Consider the following 22,655-nt stretch of genomic DNA (forward strand, 5'->3'; position numbering starts at 1 on the left):
GGTTTTGTTCCGCGGGCAGCTTCGGCTTCCTGTGCTCGCAGAACTTATGGCTATCTCGTTACTAACCGCTCAAAGGGCGGCCACCTGTTTCTCGCTTGTTTAGTGCTCACAAGGGTGAGCATAGGAAGGATGCCGCCGTGCATGCGTTTCCTTTTCCTTTCCTTTTTTTCTTGGAGACTTGTGAAAACTAATCGCCTCTGGTTGGCAATAAGATAAAAATTAGCGGAAGTTTGTCGCACATTTTGCTTTTTTGATGGGCACACAACCATACAGTTTTCTTGAGTGCGCTCACCTATGCAGTTCGATTACGCTACGGATGTAAATATTAGTGTGAGAGCAGGAACATTTGACACTTGTGAAATATTTTTGTTTGCGCATTTTCTAAGCTTTCAACTATGTGCATAACAATGCATCAAATTTTTAATTCTTATAAATTTATTTCATTTTTTATTGTGGTTATTCATGAGTAAACAGTACATATATACCAACACAATACATTTTTTTCTCACTTTACGGTCACCCTAGAAAAATGATGGGAGAGGCACTGCATGGGTGACACGTGGGCACGATTCACAGCAACCGCTGCAGACAGACCTCCACTCATGCGGTGCTTTGCTTTCATATATGGTATTGGTGGCATCATCAGTGATCAGACGACGCACTCTACTCTGGTACCACCTCATAGACATCACCGCAATAGAGCCCATCTTGCATGACACTAGGCTATTCTTTTCACGCCTTCGCCATACCCTCCACCTCCACTTTCAGCCTCATGGTTCTGCTGCACCCTCCTCCTCCCCTTTCCTCCTCACGCTCTCTTCACTATTGCAGCCTTTCATCCCCTGCTGCGCTTTGCGTTCGCTCTTTCATCCTTTGCTGTACACATTCGCTCGATCACAAGGGATGCCGACACTCGCCACAGGAACGGGCGCCTAAAAGCTTTGCTCTAAAAAAAAGTACAATTTCTTGATCTCTGTAACAACAACAACAAAAAGAAACGTGGTTTTGAAGTGACACGGTTTCTACAGAAGGCATAAAATTGCAAGCGGCTAGTTCTATCCTGCACTATATGGCATCCAAAATATAGTTATATAAAAAAATTTTATCGAAGTTTTTCATTTTTAAAATAACAGTTTTCCTAAGGTGGGACCACCAACCAAGAACTGCTGGTGGTCCTGGCTTTGCAACGTAGCTACATGACATTGCAAAGAAAAGACAAAGCGGTTTTTTGTTGTTTTTGACACGAGACTGTAAGTTCCCTGCTGCCTGCAGTGCAATAAATTTGGCTCACATGTTCGCAGTAGCCTCGTCAACAGAACAGCAACATTTTCTTATTATGCTGAAAAAGTATTTCAGGGCCCCTTTAACCCCCGAGTGCCGTAGGCAAGTCTTACTTGGTTACAATTTTTTTTTTTTTAAGTGTCAAGGCTGAGTTTGTCTCGTTGAGTTCGACTCTGTTCCAGCAGACATATTGAATATGGTGGCTACCAGTTGGATGTTCCTGCCCCCTCAGGCGTGGACTTCCTTCAGAAGCAGGCCTTACTCATCTGATGGCACAGCACTTTGTGGACTTTATCCTGTCTACAGCAGGCAAAGAACATCTAACAAGAAGGTGCGTTGTCTGCTGCAAAGGTCAAAGCAACACTGGCAATAAGTCCGAAAAGTAATATGCTTCTGGGGTAAGAAGTATGGCGTGGGACTGCCTCATACCTAGTTTTGAGATCTCTCATACAAAAACAACGTTCTAGACACTCTTCAAAAACTTGAGACTTTTTGTATTTGCAAGCCTTTCTCAACAAATGTTTGACTAGAAATTTCTCCTTTAGCATCGAATGGTTGCGACGGAACTGAACTCCTGTCAACTGAAATTTCCAGTCACTGTACATGGTTCTTGTTATTTCGTATTTTCATAATCAAATTGCAATTTTACTACTCCACGTCTATATATTTAAAATCTATTAAAAAATTTCTATCCAGATGAGCAATTAAAAAATTTCATTTCCTGAACACTTTTTCGAGTTTTTGCCAGCACTTTTATCGGGTTAACGGTCTCAAACATTGCCACATGCTCCCAAGTGTGCATTGTTTGGACGATTGTGTTCAACTAATATCAAGTGCAATTCAAATTTGGCTTTTAAAGTGGGTAGCTTTTATTCATTGGCATTTCGACAGCATAAGTGCAGCTATTATGAGAAATTATCATCGTGTGGAGTTTTCACTCACACAAGAGTACACAGACAATTTCAGATCAACCTTCAGATCATCAATTTCAGATCAACAAGGCAGCAGGGAATTTATAGTCTTGTGTCAAAAACAACGAAAAAAATGCTTTCTCTTTACAATGTTGTGTAGCTACATTGCAGGCAGCCAAGCCCACCAATAGTTATTGGCTGATTTTGTGATCGCGACAACATTCTCAGTAATACTCAGTTAGTGGGCTTGGTGGTACACAAATGAATCACCCTAACTGCCTTCGCTTCTTTGTCACACAGTTCACCACACCTTCCTGGCCCCGGCTGCTCGCTGTTCTCAGGGTGCTGTCCGCATGCACTTTATCGGCAGCCAAACCGTTCCTGGTGATTACCCCCTACGCATGCTCTAACCAACGCGGACCATCCGCTGCAATGTCACGCTTCAACGGCCGTGGATTCCCTGCTTCCGCCACAGTATCTTCATTGCCCGTGGCCAACGTCATTGCTACCTGGGACAATCGCTGCGCCCTCCCCTAGGTTATACTATGCCCTCCCCTAGATTAGACTATATAAAGCCCGACCAAACCATCGCAGCGCTTAGTGGGCTCAGTGGTACTACAGGAATGGATCACCCTAACTCTGGTGATTTTTCTATGTCCATCAATCTTAATGAAATTTTGAATATAAGTTCTCATTTGTATTCTTATTATCCATACCAAACGATATGGCTGCAAATCATTTAGTTTTCCTGAAAATGAATTTTAACATTGGTTGCGTTTCTGACTCATTACTTTTTACTGGCCACCCTGTGCTTGTGACGTCAGAGATTAGACCGCCACTGTCGCTAAAATCATTGCTGAAATCGCCACCATCTTCTTCGGAAAATTTGGAGAAGCTCCCTGTGGTGTCGGGAGATATCATCAGCTTCGCTTCTTTGGCGTTAGCGCCACGTGTACTGTGTGTTTAGCTCGTGTTCTGCGCATTTGCATTATGGTAGTGTAGGGTCTGACGTCATTGACTCATCGTAACATCACAGGAAGCTGCTACCTGTTTCGGTTTCGGTATCCATTTATTGTTTATTTAAAATTATTGATGAATTTATAAGCAAATTGAACCACCTTACCGGCGACATGACTGCCAATGCCATTTAAAAATGACGATATCCTAATATGGTTAAAAAAACTCCGAACTTGCCCTTAAATCAACCGGTTACGCACTAAGTGAAGACTTCTCCCCTAGCACCCAACTCGCCTGTAAATGGCTTATTGAATTCACGAAAGCTAACCACATTTCTTACAAGCTATGTCACAATAGACTAGTTTCTAGTGGCAAAACTTACATCTTTGATCACACAGCTGATAAAGTACTTGAGCGTAAATCATGGCAGCTATCAACCCACCTCAGCCGCAATGTCAAGCCCAGACACGATCACCTACGACTTCTTTACACCACCATTCGCAGTATAAGGCCCAAACGAGATTCCCTATGTAGTCTTATCAGCTCATCGTCCAGAAACATCGTTCTGCTAACCGAAACGTGGCTAAATTCCTCGATCTTAGATTCCGAAATCATGCCCAAGCTAACCAATGTTGATATATTCAGGAAAGACAGACCTGACGGCTGCCCTGGTGGCAGTATTCTCATGGCTGCCAAGTGTTTCTTAAATTGTTCAGTTGTGAACGTAGTAATGTCGCTGGAAATGATTTGGGTGTGCTGTCAAGCTTCTTACCCCCCCTCCCGTTCTTATCGGTATATGCTATTGACCGCTTGATATCGACAGTTCCTTCATACCTCTATTTCATGACACGCTCCGTTCACTAATCTCATCTCACCCTTACACGCCCATTTTGCTTTCTGGCGACTTCAACTTCCCGTCTCTAGATTAGAGAAAACCCTAAAAAAAAAGTTATGCTTGTAGTGAATTCTTGAACACTTGTCTAACCTTTGGCCTGACTCAAATTATCTCTGAGCCCACCCGCACAACTGACCATTCATCTACTATTCTTGATCTTATTTTGACTACTCACCCTGAAGATTTCGGCACTCCTTTGTACATTATGGGCCTCAGTGACCATGTTGTAGTCCATACTACTTTCTCTACCAATATTACCAGAAGTCCAATGTCTAAAGAAGTACTAACGCTTTACGACAAAGAAGACTACACTAGCATGTATCGCAATCTCTTTGTGTTCTATAAAAATTTCGCCTCTACCTACGACCTACGTTCAACTGAGTCAAACTGGTCCCTCTTCAAATCAGAGTTGTTGCGCTTAATAGAACTTTACATCCCCACCATCAGAATAACAGAGCGAATGCGTTCTCCGTGGTTTAATATCACACTAAAACGTTTAAAGGACAAGAAAAAGCACCTTTATTGTTCTGCCAAGCTGCATAACACTGAATGCATGTGGCAGAAATACCACACCATTGCCAAACAATACTCAACTATGACTGCCCAAGCTGAACGCCAGTTCTAATCTACTACCCTTCCCGAAATGTTACAAACCAACCCAAAGCGCTTCTGGAAAACTATTATCCCCTACGTAAACACTACTGTTTCACTCTGTGACAGCACTGGCTCGCTGGTAGACGTAGCTAACGTACCTCACGCACTGAACAACGCTTTCTGTTCAATTCTTGCTAACGAAGCAACTCACAATGTTCCCGATCTCCCACCATTGCCGCGTCTACCAATGGACACCATCACCCTCAACCCGCACAGTATTGTCAATATAATGGATTCACTAATGTATTCATCTTCCTGTGGTATCGATGGAATTAATTCCAAAGTTTAAAAAAATACTAAACATGTTTGCAGTCATATTCTTTCCATCATTTTTAGCAATCAATTGACACTGGTTCCGTTCCACATGACTGGCGAATTGGGAAGGTCATCTCAGTTTTTAAGAAAGGTGACTGATTGCCAAGTAACTACAGACCCACGTTGCTAACTAGTGTATGCTCCAAGATCATAGAACATGTAATTTACTCCAATGTCGCGACATTTCTAGCATTCGTCAACTACTTTCATCCCAACCAGCATGGATTCTGGAAAGGCCACTCCCATGAAACCCAATAGCTTTGATCCTGCATGGCATTCAATATTGACCGCAATATCCTAACCGATGCACTGTCCCTAGACTATGAGAAAGCATTCGACAAAGTACCCCATTCCCACCTTTTACTCAGACTGCCTTTTTTACTCCTTCAGCTGCATGTCTTTAACTTGATTCGAAACTTCTTAACCGACCACATGCAATTTGTTTCTGCTAATGGCTTCTTGTCTTCTTACTCGCATGTTCTTTCAGGAGTACCCCAAGGCAGAGTTCTTGGCCCTTTGCTCTTTCTAATATATATATTAACGACCTGCCTTCCATAGTAACACCTACTATTCGCATTTTCACTGATGATTGCGTAATCTACCGCCCTATAACTAACACTGACGGTTCTTCTGTCCTCCAAAATGGCCTGAATAACATACAGAAATGGTGCGCTACTTGGCTAATACCCCTAAATACTGCAATGACTGTACTGATTTCATTTCACTGCCACCGAAATTATGCTGTACCTACTTATAAAATCAAGGATACCACCATTATTTCCACTAGCTCCATTAAATACCTTGGTGTTTACATCACCAGTGATTTATCATGGTCTTACCACATTAACCCCATAATAAAGTCATCTAATTAAACAATTGGGTACCTTCACCGTAACCTGCGCATGGCACCTTTTTCCTTAAAATTAGTAACTTACGAAACACTTGTGTGACCTAAACTTGAATACAGTAGCGCAGTCTTTTAATCCACATCAGCCTAACCTTAATACGGCTCTCGAATCAGTTCAAAATTGTGCTACACGTTTCATTCTTTCAAACTACTCACGATACTCTAGTATATCTGCTCTAAAGAATCAGTTACAAGTGCCTTTTCTCGCTCCCCGTCGCCATATTTCACACCTCTGCCTTTATCACAAGTTTTTCCATTGTTCACCCCAAGACAGCCAACTCATCCAACCAGTGCGTCAAACACCACGCACAGGCCATCCTAACAGCATCATCCTGTATTGTGCCCGCAGTGCTAAGTTCCAGAAGTCATTTTTTGTGCACACAGCCCACGATTGGAATGACTTTGCCCGCAGCCAAGCTCTTATCCCTGATCCCGCTGATTTCAAGAATTCCATTGAAGAAGCTACGTACTCTTTATAATTATATGCAACAATCATTGTTATCCCCCATCAATGCGCCCACTCCTCATGTAAGGTCCCGTCTGGGGACCCTTGAGGTTAAAAAAAACTCCCATAGAGGCTTGGTTAGCAGCCTCAGCTCTTACATATTGAACACCACATTGAACATTGCCGACACAAATATTCGTATTCATTACTCTACACTTCTGTTACCGTACAATACTGTCAAATACTGTACAGTACAGAACAAATGCAGTAAAAAGTATGCAAACACTCTAATATCACTTCATAGAACTAGACTAGGCCAGCTTGCTTACAAAGCAAAGTTGGTCGAGCGTGATAATCATGCTCACCAACTTAGTTTAACAGACCATTTATTAGCAGTTGGGGCGAAGGTGGCATCGGGGTGCTCGTGACTTTTTTGACACAAGCACATTACATATTTTATATTTCTCCTTTATCCACAGTCATCTATCATACTGTCTGGAATCATGGGGATGGACCTACAATAGTTATCTCCAGCCAATCAAAAAATTGCAGAAACGATCATTACAAATCATAACGCAATCTAAGCAGGATCACCCCAGCAACCCATTATTCCACGATCTACGGATATTACCCTTCGATTCACTACGCCTCCTAAAAACAGCAAGTGTCGTAAACAGTATCGTAAGAAACAACCACCCCTTCCATATGTCCCTCTTTCATACATCATCGTGTACTACCAGAAATGTATTATTAGGCAACTTTAATCTACCTCCCACGCACAATGTTTATGGAGAACGACAGCTCTCATTCATTGGTGTTCAGATATGGAACACTCTTTCACAAGAAATAAAATACGCTCAAAATTTTGCACTTACAGCTAAAAAATTCTTTCAGCGCATGCATTAAACATGTTAAAAGACATCTATCTGCTGTTTACATTTCATTTATTATAATAATATAACGTGCACAATGTTTTCAAATTGAATCAACCATTTCTTGTTATGCTTTATTTTTGTCATATGTATTATGTATATATTCCCCTCTCCACTTTTCCAAGTTTTGATTGTTTATGTGATGAAGTGTCTGCATTAAATAATTTCATTTCTTGGACCCATAACTAGCCTACGGCTACGGGTCCAAACAGTACTGGACACACTTTTATTGTATTTTCATGGAAAAAATAAAGAATTTGAATTTGAATTTGCATGTTCCCCAACCTGACAACCATTGTTTCAAGAGCCTAAAGGCAGAAAGAAAGCAACCTGGCACTTGCTGCAAAGAGAACAAATGCTCCGTGCACAATAGGCGCATACATAATTTCACATTTGCAAAGCCACGGCTTTCCCGCATAACATGAACATCAGTAGAGATAACATTCACATCGAATCTGCACGTCTAATTTTTGGTGTGGTCTAAAATACAGAAATTGGAACCAGGAGCAAGGCACATACTTTGTACAGCCTTTCCAGATTTTTTTTTTTTTTTACTCTTCATAGGCCAAACTGAAGTTCTTCTTCATACCATATTTACTCGCATAATGATCGCACCCCTGAATTTTGTCGTCAAAATCCGATTTTTTTCTTTCCCATGTAATGATCACACCCTGAACTTGTCGCAGCGATATGTCGTGTGCCAAGTCTAGCTAATGATGATCGCGCTTACTATCTGTCGAATGCTACACGAACGACTCGAAGACATACCAAGCGGTCTGCACGCAGCCAACATCACTTTCCGCACTTCTATGAAAAAAAAAAGCTACAACCAAACTTGCCTTGGCTATATTATTTGTCTCTACATGTGGATTGAAAATTACCTAGATGGTCGCACAGTCTTCATGTCTATGAATGATGGCGAAACAAGAAGACACATTGTGGTCCTGGGAGTGCCTCAAGGAGGTGTGCTCAGCCCATTGAAAAACATTGAAAATAAGGGCAAAATTGAAAAATGTTGACCTTATTGGCCTTGTGGAAATAATTCCTGATACAGTACGCATCAGTACCTACGCAGATGACATATGCATATGGGCGTCCGCAGTCACACGACTGCAAATTCGTGCAAGATTGCAGCGAGCTGTTTCTTTACCGTCTTAGTACCTGCAGTGCCAAGGACTGCAACTGGCCCCAGGTAAGTGCGCTGCAATAGCGTTCACACGGAAGCTTATGTGTGGGTATCCAATTATGATCAATGGCAGTGCCATCCCATATACTTTAACGTGTTTTCACTGGCTTTTCTCAACAATAAAATAACAAAAACATAGATGTTTCGCCACCTTGGCCCTTTCAGGAAATACATCGACCACTCTATGAAGATTGTCTGCCATGAATGCCACCTGCGTTTCAACTACTAGTGTCTAAGCAGCAATGTTGTTCCCAAAAGCCTGCACTGCCGGACCCTGGTCAACACGTCCCTACGGACGCAAGCTTGCAAGAGACTTCAGCCGGAATTGCTTAAAAGCCTGTATTCAGGAAAACAAGCAGCAAATTAACCAAGCAAGACGTCAAATCTGCACATTTGAGGCATGTCTTCGTGCAAAGCTACACGCTGCAGACTTCAGTGAGGTTCTGGAAGCAAGAGTAAATGCAGAACTTCTCGAAAGGTAAAAGTACATGCATGCCCATAACAAGAAATTGACTACCCTACTCCCCAGTCAGGAAATTTTGAGGCTACAAGTGTGCACAACCTTTCTGAAAAACTGCTGTCGCAAGACCAAGTGAGTGTTCTGTCGAAAGGGATGAACTTTGCTATCGCACCACGGTTTATTCCGAAACGCGATATTATAGTAGAAACGGAAGAATGTTTCTGTCACATGAAAGGTACTGCAGCTGTAAGCCTTGCTCGTAGCCGTATTGTGAACATTTTGGCAAATGCCCAGACACCTCAGTCGAATTTAACCAGTAAAGAGCGCGCTGCGCTTCATGACCTGAAGTCTGATGCATCTGTTGTGGTCCTCGAAGCTGATAAGGGCAGAGGTATTGTAATAATGAACCGCAAGGACTACGATAGAAAAATGCAACTGCTTTTGGATGATCCTCTGCACTTTCAGAAGATGCAGCACGACCCCACTTCCAATTGCGAAAGGCAGTTGGTCAACTATTTGCGCACGTTAAAAACGAAAGGAAGGGTCGACCAGACGCTATACCGTCGACTTTTTTCGTCTGTCAGAGTGACGCCGAGAGCCTACGCGTTGCCAAAAGATCACAAAGACGGCTGCCCCCTATGCCCTATTGTTTCTTTTGTTGGGTCACCAACATACAACTTGTCTAAGCTTTTGGTTGAAATTGTGAAGCCACTTGCAAAAGGGAACACGTTCACGATCAAGAATTCTAAAGAATTTGTTACCACGGTACGTCAGCAGCAGCTTCGGCATGACGATGTTATGGTATCTTAAGATGTCGTGTCCTTGTTCACGAATGTGCCGATAGCATTGGCTACGGATATTATTGAGAAACGCCTGCAGGATTACTGTATGTTAGAAAGCCGCACTTCCCTGACTGTTGATGACATGATTCTGCTTAGGTTCTGGTTGAAGCAAACATATTTCTCATTTGCCCGAACCATATATCACCAGATAGAAGGCGTCCCGAAGGGCAGTTCTGTTTCTGTAATCGTGGCTGATCTGTTAATGCAACACATGGAAACAGCTGTGATGACGTCCTTGCCCTTCCCTGTCAAAATGTACTGTCGCTATGTAGATGACACTTTTGTGATTGTCGAAAAGAAAAACGTGCATGCCATGCATGAGGCGCTTAATGCCGTCCATCATGCTATTCAATTTACATGCGAGACGGAGAATAGTGGCAGCCTAGCCTTTCTAGATGTGCTGGTATGACGGAGCAAAGGAGGTTCAGGGGAGACAGCCGTATATCGCAAATCTTGCGATAGCGGGAGTGTGCCGAGTTTTGACTCTCACCACCCTACAGAACACAAACATGCCGTGGTACGTACGCTCCTGTCCCGTTGCGATGCACTCTCGTCAACGCAAACTTTAAGGGAGCAAGAATTAACAAATGCTGCCTCTCTTTTGCATAAACGTAGTTACCCTGAGCGCTTTGTCAATGACACGCGACACTGCATGCAGTGACCCCACAAGAGCAAGGCCGAAAGGCCGGCTTCTTTTGTGTGCATTCCATATGTCCGTGGTGTATCAGACGCAGTGCGCAGAGCTTTACAGCCTTTGGGTGTTCGAACTGTGTTCAAACCATCGTACACATTGGAAAACGTGTTCCCGAAGCCAAAGGACCACACACCTCAGGACGAACAAAGTGGTGTCTTCTACAAGGTCGGCTGCTCGGACTGTGGTGCCAGCTACATTGGCGAGACGGCCAATGTAGTTCATGCAAATTATAACCGTGGCCCCCTGCTGGATGTTTATGGCAGTATCATACATAAATAGGATGTATTCCTCATTTGTTGCCATTGGTGTAGTGATGATGCCACCCGCATAGGTGGCGAAACGTCTATGTTTTTGTTATTTTATTGTTGAGTAAAGCCAGGGAAAAAACAACGTGTTGAAGTACGAGTTCCCCTGGCTTTTGGAACATTTTTTCACGCCATCCCATATGTGACCCACCACAGATACCTCGCCGTTGTCATTGACCGCGGTGTTTTATGGTCGAAGTATGTGGCAATGTTAAAGAAAAAAATTAACTGGGCTTGCTCAAGTTTTTCGCTTTCTGGCCGGTATGAAGTGGGGTCCATCTGAGCATTCGCTACTCCGGCTGTACCAGGCTCTCTACGTCGGCTACATTCGGCATAGCCTGCCAGTTTTACCAAGTATGAGCCGGTCATGTTTGCGTACGCCGGAAAGTGCCCAGGCGCCGATGCTGAAAACATGTCTCGGTGTTCCACGTTGCACCTCAACCTACGGAACAATTGAGGAGGCTCGCGTCACCCCTTTACCTGTCTATCTACGATGCGAACCTCTTCGAGTATTCCTGCGACTGCTGTGCCGTCATGGAAGCCACCCCTTATCGACACTTCCCGATATGCGGCTGGACTCCACTTTTTCAAGAGCCATTAAATGCTAAGAATCTGCCATACCATCATGCTTTGTCCCTGCTGACCTTCCACGTATGCCTCCATGGGTAATGTCCAAAATACGGGTACGTCTATCTATTCCTGGGATTTCTAAATAATCACGAATACCTACCGTCGGCCTCAGACATTTAACACTTGAATATATGTCAAAAGAATGACTCCTCAGTGAATGCGTATACAGACGGATCGGTCTCGTCATATGTGTCTGGTGTGGCTTTCGTCATGCCTGCGCATCAAGTTATTCAACGGTTTCGTCTGTGTAACGAGACGACTACAACATCTACGGAACTAGTGGCAATCAGAGAGGCAGTTCAATATATTTTACGACAGCCTCTTCAAGTATGGACAGTCTTCAGTGATGCAAAATCGGCTCTGCAACTACTTAGAGCGGTGTTGAAAGTAAGCGCTTACAGAGTGTTGGCTCTTCAAACTGCCGAGCTCTACACTTTAGCGCAAGAAAACAGCCACCACATCACATTTCAGTGGATTCCCAGTCACTGTGGTATACACGGCAACAAACTGGCCAATGCCGAAGTGAAGAAAGCACTCGAAGAACCAAATTCACTGCTTGCAATTCCTTTCTCAGGAGCGGACACCAACTGCCTCCTCTCCAGTGTCATACGAAAACCGACAGAAAAACACTGGGACAATCCAGATAATTGCCACATACGACTCCAGAGATTGGACCCTACCATGAAATTTAGGCTACCACTGAAAATTCAACGCAGCTGTGCCAGTCTTCTGCAGAGACTAAGACTGAGGGTAGTGTTTACACGCGGATATGTGCACCTCATGCGACGCACTGAGTCGCCAGACTGTGAGTTGTGCAATGTTAATGAGACTGTAGGTCATGTGCTTTGTGACTGCCCTAAGTACATGGAAGAGCGTCAAAAGTTGAACAATGACCTTATGTGTCTCGACAGTCCACCACTGTCGGAGGACGTTATTTTAGGCCCTTGGCCAAACGCTCAGTTGAGTTTCATGGCCATCCAGGCGTTACTGAACTTTTTAAAAAGTGCGGGTCTGGACTGTAGGCTTTGAGCATGCCAAATTGCTTGCCATGTGTATTACATCCTCCTTCTCTCGTCATCGTCACCCATGATGCGCCTCTTTCTTCCCTCTTTCTTTCCCTCTTCCCCTTCCCCCAAGCAGAGTAGCTGGCTAGAGGAATATACCTCAGGCCGACCTCTCTGCATTTTGTATCATTAAACTTCTCTCTCTCTTATTTGTAGGCTTCATAATGGTTTTGGTCAACAACATAAAGGGCGCCTTTCAATTCTTTTCGTCTGCACGGGGCGAAATGTGAAAACACCCGTGTACTTAGCTTTAGGTGCGCATTAAAGAACCCCAGGTGGTCGAAATTTCCGGAGTCCTCCAATACGGCGTGCTTCATAATCAAATCGTGGTTTTGGCATGTAAAACCGCATAATTTAATTTTTTTTTTTATAACGCAGCTAAGATATTCGCCCACCCTTAGCGGAAACATGCCATATTAGGATAGCAGCGAAGACAAATGCCGCAGTTTCCGCAGCATGCCTGCCATGGGTTTCTGTCTCTGACAGCTAAGTGAGCCCATCTACGTTTCTGTCTCCTTAAAGTGGACATGGCTACGTTATTGTCACAAACTTGCCGATATTAACGATTTTATTCATTACTGATACGAAGAAACTGTTTCAATGCGCGTAATGTACTCACGAGACGAAAAATAATCGCGTTCGGCTTGCTCCACCGGCCGCCATTTTCGTTTTGGTATCCCGCACTGACAGCGGCAGCCGCCTGCTTGTCATCCCGCAGTAAATGCGGGATAAAAAAAGAAAATGTTTCTTTTTGTGGGAAATTCAATCCGCGTAATGATCGCACCATTGAATTTGCATCATTTTTTTTTGAAAAAAGTGCGATCATTATGCGAGTAAATATGGTACAGTAAAAGCTCGTTAATTCGAACCGCAAGGGGAAGCCGCTTCAGTTCGAATTAACGAAAGTTTGAATTAACGAAAGTGAAGGAGAGCAACAGTACACTGCAATTTGGAAGCAGTAGGGCATGTCAGAAATTTGGCGTCAGAAAGTGATGGCGTGTGCCGCGGGCACACGCCATCTTCAAGTCGAAGCTCTGGGTCCGACTGTGCCACACCACCGATGTCCACCGAAACGAACGTTAGCCGAGGCTTAACACTATCACAATGATTCGCAACGGCCGATACCTCCTAAGCTGAAAACAGAGGTGCACAACCGATTAAGACTGCCGAGACAAAGACGCTGAACATGTGAAGGTGGCGAAGGTCCTGATTCGTTGGTTCTTGATTGCAAGCGCAGCTGCGACGTACTTGATTCGCTGTCTTTTGGCGCTTGCCGTGCCATCTCCGCACAACATTAGCAGCTGTACACGATTTGCAAAGCCTCCGCGATTCGCAACGGGCAAGAAGTCTTGGAGGTTACGTAGAACGGAGAGGCGGCAGCCGCCACTGCCTTCTGGCTGACCCCGCGTCGGTTAGATTTTTTTCCGATTTTGCCTTCTCTCGCCGTTCTCTCCGTTTCGGAGGCAATGCAGCCTTGTGTGTAGGCAGTAGGCGCTTTTCTCGGGCCGTGTGCCAGGTGAGCGTAGTTCGAATTATCCGTGAGGGAACCTTCTCGCGTTCGAATTAATGGACTTTTTTATACATAGACTTCTGTGGAGCTTGGCCGGACCAAATCGTACAGTTCGAATTATCCATAAACTCGAATTATTGAAGTTCGAATTAACGAGCTTTCACTGTATTACTAATAAATGTTGAAAACAGTTCTTTTCATTCATGCTTCTTGAGGTACTTTGAAATTTTGCAAGGAATTTCTCGAAAACTATACCAGAAATAATTCCCGCTTTATTTCCATTCAAGATACCAACCATCAAGCTACCATTTTATCATTATGGTACGACTAATATGTGCGACAAGGTTTATTGGACTCGTCAAGCATCAGCCAGACACACAGCACCAGCAACGAGCGGTCAGCAGATTGGCAAACTAGCTACGCGACACGCAATGGCAACAGCGCTTTCTAGAATGTCGATCTCCCAGCTCCGAGACACGCGATGGCAACGGGACTTTCGACCACCATTCTTCTTCCTTACAATCACACCTCAGCTGAAAGAGGAGCCATCCTGGCAACCTACGGCAACGACAAAACGATGGGTTCGTAATAAAGCTTGAGCCTGTTGACATAAACAATTTCTTGCGCCTGGCGATGATGGTAACTTGGGGCTGTCAGTGGCTCGACAATGTAGTTGACAGGCAAAGTTTGGGCAATTATGTGATAAGGACCATCAAATTTCGGTAGTAGTTTCGAAGAGAAGACAGGACTTGTAGGTTGGACCCAGAACCATACAAAGGATTCAGTCTGAAAGGCAGGAGCAGGCCAGCCATCGTCACGTCAAAGCTTTTGGCGGGATCCATCTGTGGTAGTGAGCGAGCGGGCGAGCTACCGACGTTCCTTGACACGCTTAGCGGCTGTAGAAACCAGAGTGCACTCTCAAGAATCTGGATGATATGGAAGGATTGTGTCGATGGTACAGGAAGGTTCAAGGCCGTAGAGAAGAAAAAACAGAGAGAATCCAATTGTGGCTTGTTTGGAGGTGTCGTAGGCATATGTTATGAACGGCAGAACAAGGTCCCAGTTAGAATTATCCGAGGTGACATACATGGACAGCCTGTCACCGAGAGTACAGCTGAACTGTCCCGTCAGACCGTTTGTCTGGGGGTGACAGACGGTGGTGCTGCGATGTATTATATGTTGCATTGATGAAGGAGAGATGTCACTGCTTCAGAAAGAAACACGTGCCCTCGGCCACTCAAGAGTTCACGAAGAGCACCGTGGCATAGAACGAACTGATAGAGAATGAAGGAAGTGATGTCGTGCACTGTGGCCGCTGGGAGGGTAGCACTTTCCACATGTCACATCAGGTGATCGACTGCTACTATGACCTAACGGTTGCTTGCAGCCACACATGGGAGAGAACCATACAAATTAATCCCAATGCAGTCAAAGGGGCAGACTGGGCATGGAAGTGGCTGCAATGGAGCGGCTGGATGAGGGGCACTCATCAGCCAGAAACACAGTGGCAGCAACGAGCACTCGGCTAGATCGGCGAACTGGCCGCACGACATGCGATGGTGACAGTGTTTTCTAGTGTGCCGACCTTCTTCTGGCGCCGAGACATGCGATGGCGACAGGACTTTCCAGCACCAGTCTTCTTTCTTACATGTCTCGAAATAAAATGATAGAACATAAAAGCACCGAAAATGAACAAATTTCTGGCGGCGGTAAGGAAAGAATTAAGCAGCTTCTCTGCTATCATATCCATAATCATCCAATTTTCTGCATTAACACTCAGCCAAAGTTAAAGCAAAAATTAAAGCATATGTCCAAATGCTTGCTAATAAGGAAGAAGGCTATGACCAAATATCATCACTGAATCACAATGCACAGTCAATGTTCATTTATTTGATAAATGGTTAATTCGTATCTCTAGCTAAATGGATAGTGTTTGAAATTTCCAATATGTCCCTGTAGTTTTTTGCATAGAAAAAAGCTTGTAATTTTTAACATCACAGGCCACACATCACATCATTCAAACTAGCTGGAACTATCAACAAGTAGATTACGTGGTAGCAGTTGTACTAAAGGCGCTAGCAGCGTCATACTAATGCTGTTCATTCTGTCCGACCCAAACCACTGATTCTAGCAACATGGACACCACCCACCTGCTTGAAAAGGCAAAGAAAAAGTAATGCCTATGAGTACAGTCAGAACATGGGCAGACCATGCTGTGGAGGGGTTCAGGAAAGTGGGCAGCTGACAAGGGCAAGCAGCTAGAGGCAACCTGAATGACTGCTAGCAGTGTGCACATCTGTACAGACCTACTGTGAACCTGCTGGTTCCTTTACAGCTGGGATTTCACAAAAAAGAGGGGGTACGGCAGCCGTGTATGAGAAGACACTTTCAAGACTATCAGTGAAAACTAAATGAGGAACATTTGGAGCTCCCTTCTCGTGATAAAGTCTGCTCATAATCCTTATTGAGAAAGCACAAGGATGCAACAAGAGTACAGTTTCTGTCAATGATTGTTTGGTAGCATTTATCAAAACAGCTGGTACCAGTGGCAGGGCCATGGATGCACTCTGCTCATCACGGCAAGTGAACAAAAATATATGTGCACAGTACGTGTTGCTCTCTGCAACATTAAACTTTCCGGTTATATTCAAAGATCAGGCAAAGGACAAGGCAACCCAGCGAGAGTGAGGGTGACGGTCAACAGTTCACTTTCCTGACACGATGCGACAGGCTACAGCCAATGATGAGACACGCCACAGCTGTTGACTGGTTTTAAGTGCTTGGAACAATTTGAGAAGAAACCAAACAAGCTCCCAGATACATGCACGTCAAGAAAAATGTTTGCATCGATAATACTAACAGCTTATCGCACAAATACGACAAAGCTGCAACACAAAAGTGGAACAAACAAGATTAACAGTTACTGCTTGCTAGCAGGTTTTATTTGCGCCAAGTTACAGATCTAACTGATAAAGATGCGCAAAATAGCCCAAGAGTCCACCGAGTTTCTGTCAAATTGTATGAAGGAACCATAACCACTCAGCATTTGCTCGGTATCTTTGCATTCCTTCCACAGAAGTGCTTATCTGCCTGCATTCGGTTTTGTTCATTTCTCATGGGGAATATGTGCACTTTTTTGATAGTGCATCAGCATGCTGGAACAGAATGTGTTCATAGCCGCACACGTTCAGTGCTTGAATTTGAAAAAGGGGTACCAGCAAAACACAAAGGACGCGCACACAAGGAAAAAGCGTTAGACATGGACGGACATTGGACTTCGAACTGTACTTTGTTGAAATTTACATTGCCACACATAACCTCCGACGCATGCATACCTTCAACTCCACCCAAGACATGTGTATAGCTAACACCTCGAAGATACATTAGATGTTCGGACGTGTGACCATTTTAGGGAAAGGCAAGACTAGATACGAAAGCGAAATCTTAGAAGCTTTTTACAATGGAAATGAGAAAGAAATTGATGTCATTGATACGTCTTTAGGTTCAACAAACAAGGAACGTGCTTGCCTATCGAGTAGATAAAATATGATTTACAAGAAATTGACATTCATGCACAGGTCTTGGGAGGAGTAGAAGTTGCGCATGCGTCGGCTGTTTTCATGCGGTAATGTATCTTCGAGGTGTTATCTATGCACGTCTTGGGAGGAGTTGAAGATACGCATGTGTCGGAGGTTATGTGTGGCAATGTAAATTTCAATAAGGTACAGTTGAAAGTCCAGCGTCCATCCGCGTCTAATGCCTTTTCCTTGTGTGCGCATCCTTTGTGTTTTGCTGGTACCGCCTTTTTGTCCAAGTTCATCATGCACCAACTGGCCCAAGAGCTTGCGTTAATGTTCAGTGCTTATTACATATATACACTGTGAATTCTTTCTTTTAAAGCAAAGCTCTCTTTGTTTCTTCTCCCAACTTTCTAGGCGCTGCTGTAATGGTCTTGCTGTGCATGCCGTTGGGTTTCTTGCAACGGCACCAAGTGGCACTGACTATGCATCCTGGTCCACGGCGGCACCGCGCATCCTGCGCGGTGCCGCTGTGGGCTGGAGTGCATGGTTTGTATGTATGGCACGTAAATGCAGGTGTTGGGGGGTGGAGGTCGCATGCTGAGCTGAGATAGTGTAAACATTACAATCGTCCATAGCCTGAAAAGACCGCTTGGAGTTGGCATCTCAACAGCGTGCTGGTCACATATGCAGGAGCACCGAAACATGTGCCAGCAAAATGGCTCCAAAGCATTCCCTCAGCGTCAAGGACACTGAGGCCCGAAAGAAGCATCGCGCGGAATAGGAGCGTCTTCGCTATGCAGCGAAATGTGGTGCAGACCGTGAATGTATGTATACAATGTATACATACAATTTTATAACTAATTGAATTACGTACAGCCCCATAATTCAATTAAAGTTTAACAATTCTGCAACAATGCATGTGCCATGCGTGGCAGTGATAATGCTCAACTCTCGGAGATTATGAACAACGATGCACAACAAGGCCTCAAGCAAACACGTCTCCCTGTGTGTTCTGTGGACTACACAGACAAGCAGCAGTGGTGCATGCAAAGTAACCTTTAACATCAACTCGCCACTCTCATATTGGACTAAATGCTTAATTACATGTGCACCACCAACATCACAGCTAATTATTGTCAATCAAAGCAAACAGCATACAAAGCTTCACTTACACCAATTCTCACAGTGTGTCAGATCTGCATATTTTCTTCTTTTGCATTTTTACCTTTCTCATCGGTGAATACCACATGCTTGACATCAAATAGCATCGAACTGCATCGCCGTCTTTCAAATTCAAGGAAATGAATTTCTTTGCAATTGAAATTTATTTTTTTCCGATTGGCCAATTATTCGGCAAATATTGCAGCCACTTCTGTGTAAGAAAATCTATCAGGTATTATTTGCATAAAAAGTTCATTTTCAATATAATTAAATTTTGATATAACGAAGCAAATTGTCATTTTACCAACTTTGTTACATCAAGGTTTCACTGCCTTTCAGAAGCTCGCAAAGATGCAAAGTAGGTACATCCTCCATGCATTTTTCTGCACCATGCAAGCCCTTGGGCGGCTGAATTCTCCAATTCTGTGCACTGGCGAAATTCCTGCAATGAGTAGTTCATATATGGTAGCCAACAGACATGTAGTACTATATGCAAAGTAGCATACTCGGATTAAGACTAACACGAGCCAAATTGATCAGCATGTTAACATTGTAAGACTAACTTTTGTTTAAAGATATGAGAAACCCACCGTCCTGTATGCTGTCTCCTGTTCATGTTTTTAACTGCCTAAAGTGCAAGCCAGAAATGTTGATCCAAATGCACATATGCTAATGACAGTAGAAGCGAAAAAAAAAATTAAATTATGGGGTTTTACACGCCAAAACCACTTTCTGATTATGAGGCACGCCGTAGTGGGGGACTCCGGAAATTTGGACCACGTGGGGTTCTTTAACGTGCACCTAAATCTAAGTACACGGGTGTTTTCGCATTTCGCCCCCATCGAAATGCGGCCGCCGCGGCCAGGATTCGATCCCGCGACCTCATGCTTAGCAGCCCAACACCATAGCCACTAAGCAACCACGGCGGGTGACAGTAGAAGTGAATACAACTTCATTTATTCTCTGTGAGTATATCCTACAACTTGATGTGCATGTGTAATGTCTATATGCAGTTGTGCACTGTGTGTGTGTGGTCGGTTTAAGTCAACAGATAAACCAGTAAATTAGGACCTGTCTTCTAACTGTGTGTTCTCGCTATTGTCTGTACTATAGACTGTTTACAGCACCTTAATCATGGGCGACGCCATATTTGGTCATGTGACAGCTCCCATCATTGAGCGCTTTCTGATCGGCATTTGCTCGCTTGTTTACAATGGCCAGGCCAGCCACAAACATTGCTCAGACAGCTGCTATTTCGGCCTCCATGGGGAGCAGTGAATTGATAGGCAAGACTTTGGCCAAAGCTGCAGAGGCAGTGCAAGTATACTTTTCATCTATCCATTCCGTCTGCACTGCAATCTTATCGAGTGCAAGTGTACTAGATGAAGACAACGAATGTGGCCCGATGTTTTTTTTTACTCTTTATATTCAGTCTTTACAGCAGTAGATTTATAAAACTGTTACGGCCGTGCACCTGTTGTCGTTAACTGTATATGTATGACAACTTCGTTTTGACCTGCTCCGACCACAGTGGTTCGTTACGATCACATCATTCTTGTTGCCAGCGCTAATCAGAGAACTTGAAAATGGCTTTCCAATTACTCAGAGTGCAGACTGAAATGTATTAGCGTACGCATGGACAAATGTTGCAAGTGGCTGAGCGATCACACGCCTGCTGTCCGATTCCTGGCGCATAAAGAAAACTCATGGTGTCTGCTTATTATTCCATGTTTGACTTTGCTACTATAGAAAGGGAAGTTGCTCAAGTATGTCGGTCACATAGAGTTCAACAGTGGGCTAATTGGTCAAACAGAGAGTTGGAGCGCTGAGATAAAGAAAAGACCAGACTGGAGCAGGTACACTTGCACTTGGTGACTGGTGTTTGTATACTTGCTCCAGTCTGGCCTTTTCATTATTCTTGTGCACAAACTCTAGTATGTCAGTATCACGTGTGTAGGGAGAATGAGCGCTGACTTGCATGCTTATGAAAATTGAACATATCGTGATGGTTTGTGCCAGCGATGGTGGCACAAGATATGGTGGCACACCTATGTTGTAGTTGCAGGTGGTATTAGCTTGGCAATCATTGCCGGCAACTGGCTATCCAGCACCAGCGGTTGGGTTAGTTGTGGTCGCCTTGTGGAAAGGCGTGCTTGACAAACGATCATAAACACAGGCACTTTTTGAGCAGCAAAGATGGATGAAGCTCATACAGTCTTTGTCACAGTTCTTGCAGTTCCCAACAGAGCCCGTCTTCCCTCTGCTCTTCCACATCTTAAATAACTAGTACTAAGTGATAGCCAGCCTCTCAGCGGAACGTTGCTGGAGTGGCCTGCGGCAGCTGATGCCTGTTTGCTTCCAATTCAGAAGATTTTCACTGGTGGTGAGCCTGTGGCGGCCCCTGGTGTGTAGACTGCTCACTGTAAAAGGTCTATAACCATCCAAGAAACAGCTCAGAAGCCAGAAAATATTCTCTCACACAGGATGTCATTCTGGCCCCAAATACAGAACTTACATCCATCCTGGTCCATTTCTGTGGGGCACCTGCTTTCATAAAGGGGATCTTATTCCAGTGCTTGTACCGTTCTTTTGTAGGCTTCAACATCTCTTTGGCATACTTTGCAAGAATTCTCAAGCAATCAGAGATCTCCATCAGGCTCATGCCATTCTGTAAAAAATAAATGTGCTTCTGGTTTATATCAACTTGTACAAAGCCTATCAACAATTTGAAAATAACTTGCAAACTTATCCCGAAATTTTGCAGTCCCTGCCACCTTAAACCAGTTCATATAGGCAGAGTTGCTCCACTCTGTATCTGACATGCAAGTCTCAGTAAAGCACACAAGCATGCTAACCACTGTACAATGGTTTTCAGCAAATGTGGTCACAACTGCAAAGCGGCAACTTTTTTAAAGGGATATAAAAGGATTAAAGGCCATTTTTTAAATGAAAACAAATGGTCTTAGAAGAAAGCAGGTGTCCACGTTTACTCAACACTTAGCCAGCATAAAGCAAGCACTTGACTGACTAATTAATTATCAAACTCGGACATTTTGGAAATCCTACATTGAAGACAGAACGAGCTGGCCAGAGCGTGTGCAATGTCACGCGTCTGTGTCGTGCAATTGGGTCATGCTTCGCTGCAATAATTCCACTGTGAGGGTCTTGCAAGTACATTTTTTCTAAATTTTTCGCTGGAAGCTAGTTCCTTCAGTAACGCAGCGTAATGGTGAAGTAGAGGCACTGTGCAGTGAAGTGCGATACACAAGATGCGACTTTTCACAAGTTATCCAAGTATGAAGCGTTTTAGAAATGCAAGTGGCATCTGTTAACTTCAGTTAGGTCACAATTGAAGCATAACAACAGAAATAGCCAATGCTGACAAATGCACATCCCTCCATATAAAAGATATTGGATCAACGAGATTTGCAGGCAGCATAACCACTCATCCTTAGGCCGAAATTCACTGCATGTGCACTTGAAATGACCCCATTGAGGTCATTTATGCAGCTGTTTAAACATAAAGGCCAACCCACATTCAGTATTGCTACCGTCGTCTTCTGGCATAGAGTCACTCAGTATCATTTGGTGTTGATGCAGAGCCAAGAGGCAAGCAAAACGTCAAAAGCTGGACATGCAAGAACTTCACAATGACGTTTCTGCCCACGTTGGCTGGCATGCCATCACTCAACGTTGCTCAGTCTCGACATGGAGAAAGGCAAAAGCCAGAACACCAAGGACAAAACATGCCAGTTTAATCCTCTTCATCACCGTCAAGACCAAAGTTCCTAAAGTGGTTCAAACAGCATAAATCAGAGCTGTCTTTGCTTTACGACTCCAAAGAGCTCCCACAGCTCTCTGTTTTGTTGAAAGAGATGGCACTGAAGGCCCATAGAAACATGCAGTGCCTATTGCCCTCATCGCACACACAGCTGGGATAGAGTGGCAAATGGAAAAACAGGAAATTAAAACAATGCCTGAAGTC

At 44.0% G+C, this 22,655-nt stretch overlaps 1 protein-coding gene across 4 annotated transcripts in view; it reads right to left on the bottom strand.

Annotated features, from left to right (window-relative positions):
* Positions 1-22,655, bottom strand: part of LOC135919888 (alpha-protein kinase 1-like) — a 53,058-nt gene that overhangs the window by 15,657 nt on the left and 14,746 nt on the right. For all 4 annotated transcript variants that reach the window (XM_065453885.1, XM_065453884.1, XM_070530928.1 and 1 more), the window contains one exon: positions 21,186-21,338. In XM_065453885.1, the coding sequence (XP_065309957.1) occupies positions 21,186-21,338 (153 nt within the window). The remainder of the gene's footprint in view (positions 1-21,185; positions 21,339-22,655) is intronic.

This window comes from Dermacentor albipictus, chromosome 1, assembly GCF_038994185.2.
Source record: "Dermacentor albipictus isolate Rhodes 1998 colony chromosome 1, USDA_Dalb.pri_finalv2, whole genome shotgun sequence".
Classification (NCBI taxonomy): domain Eukaryota; kingdom Metazoa; phylum Arthropoda; class Arachnida; order Ixodida; family Ixodidae; genus Dermacentor; species Dermacentor albipictus.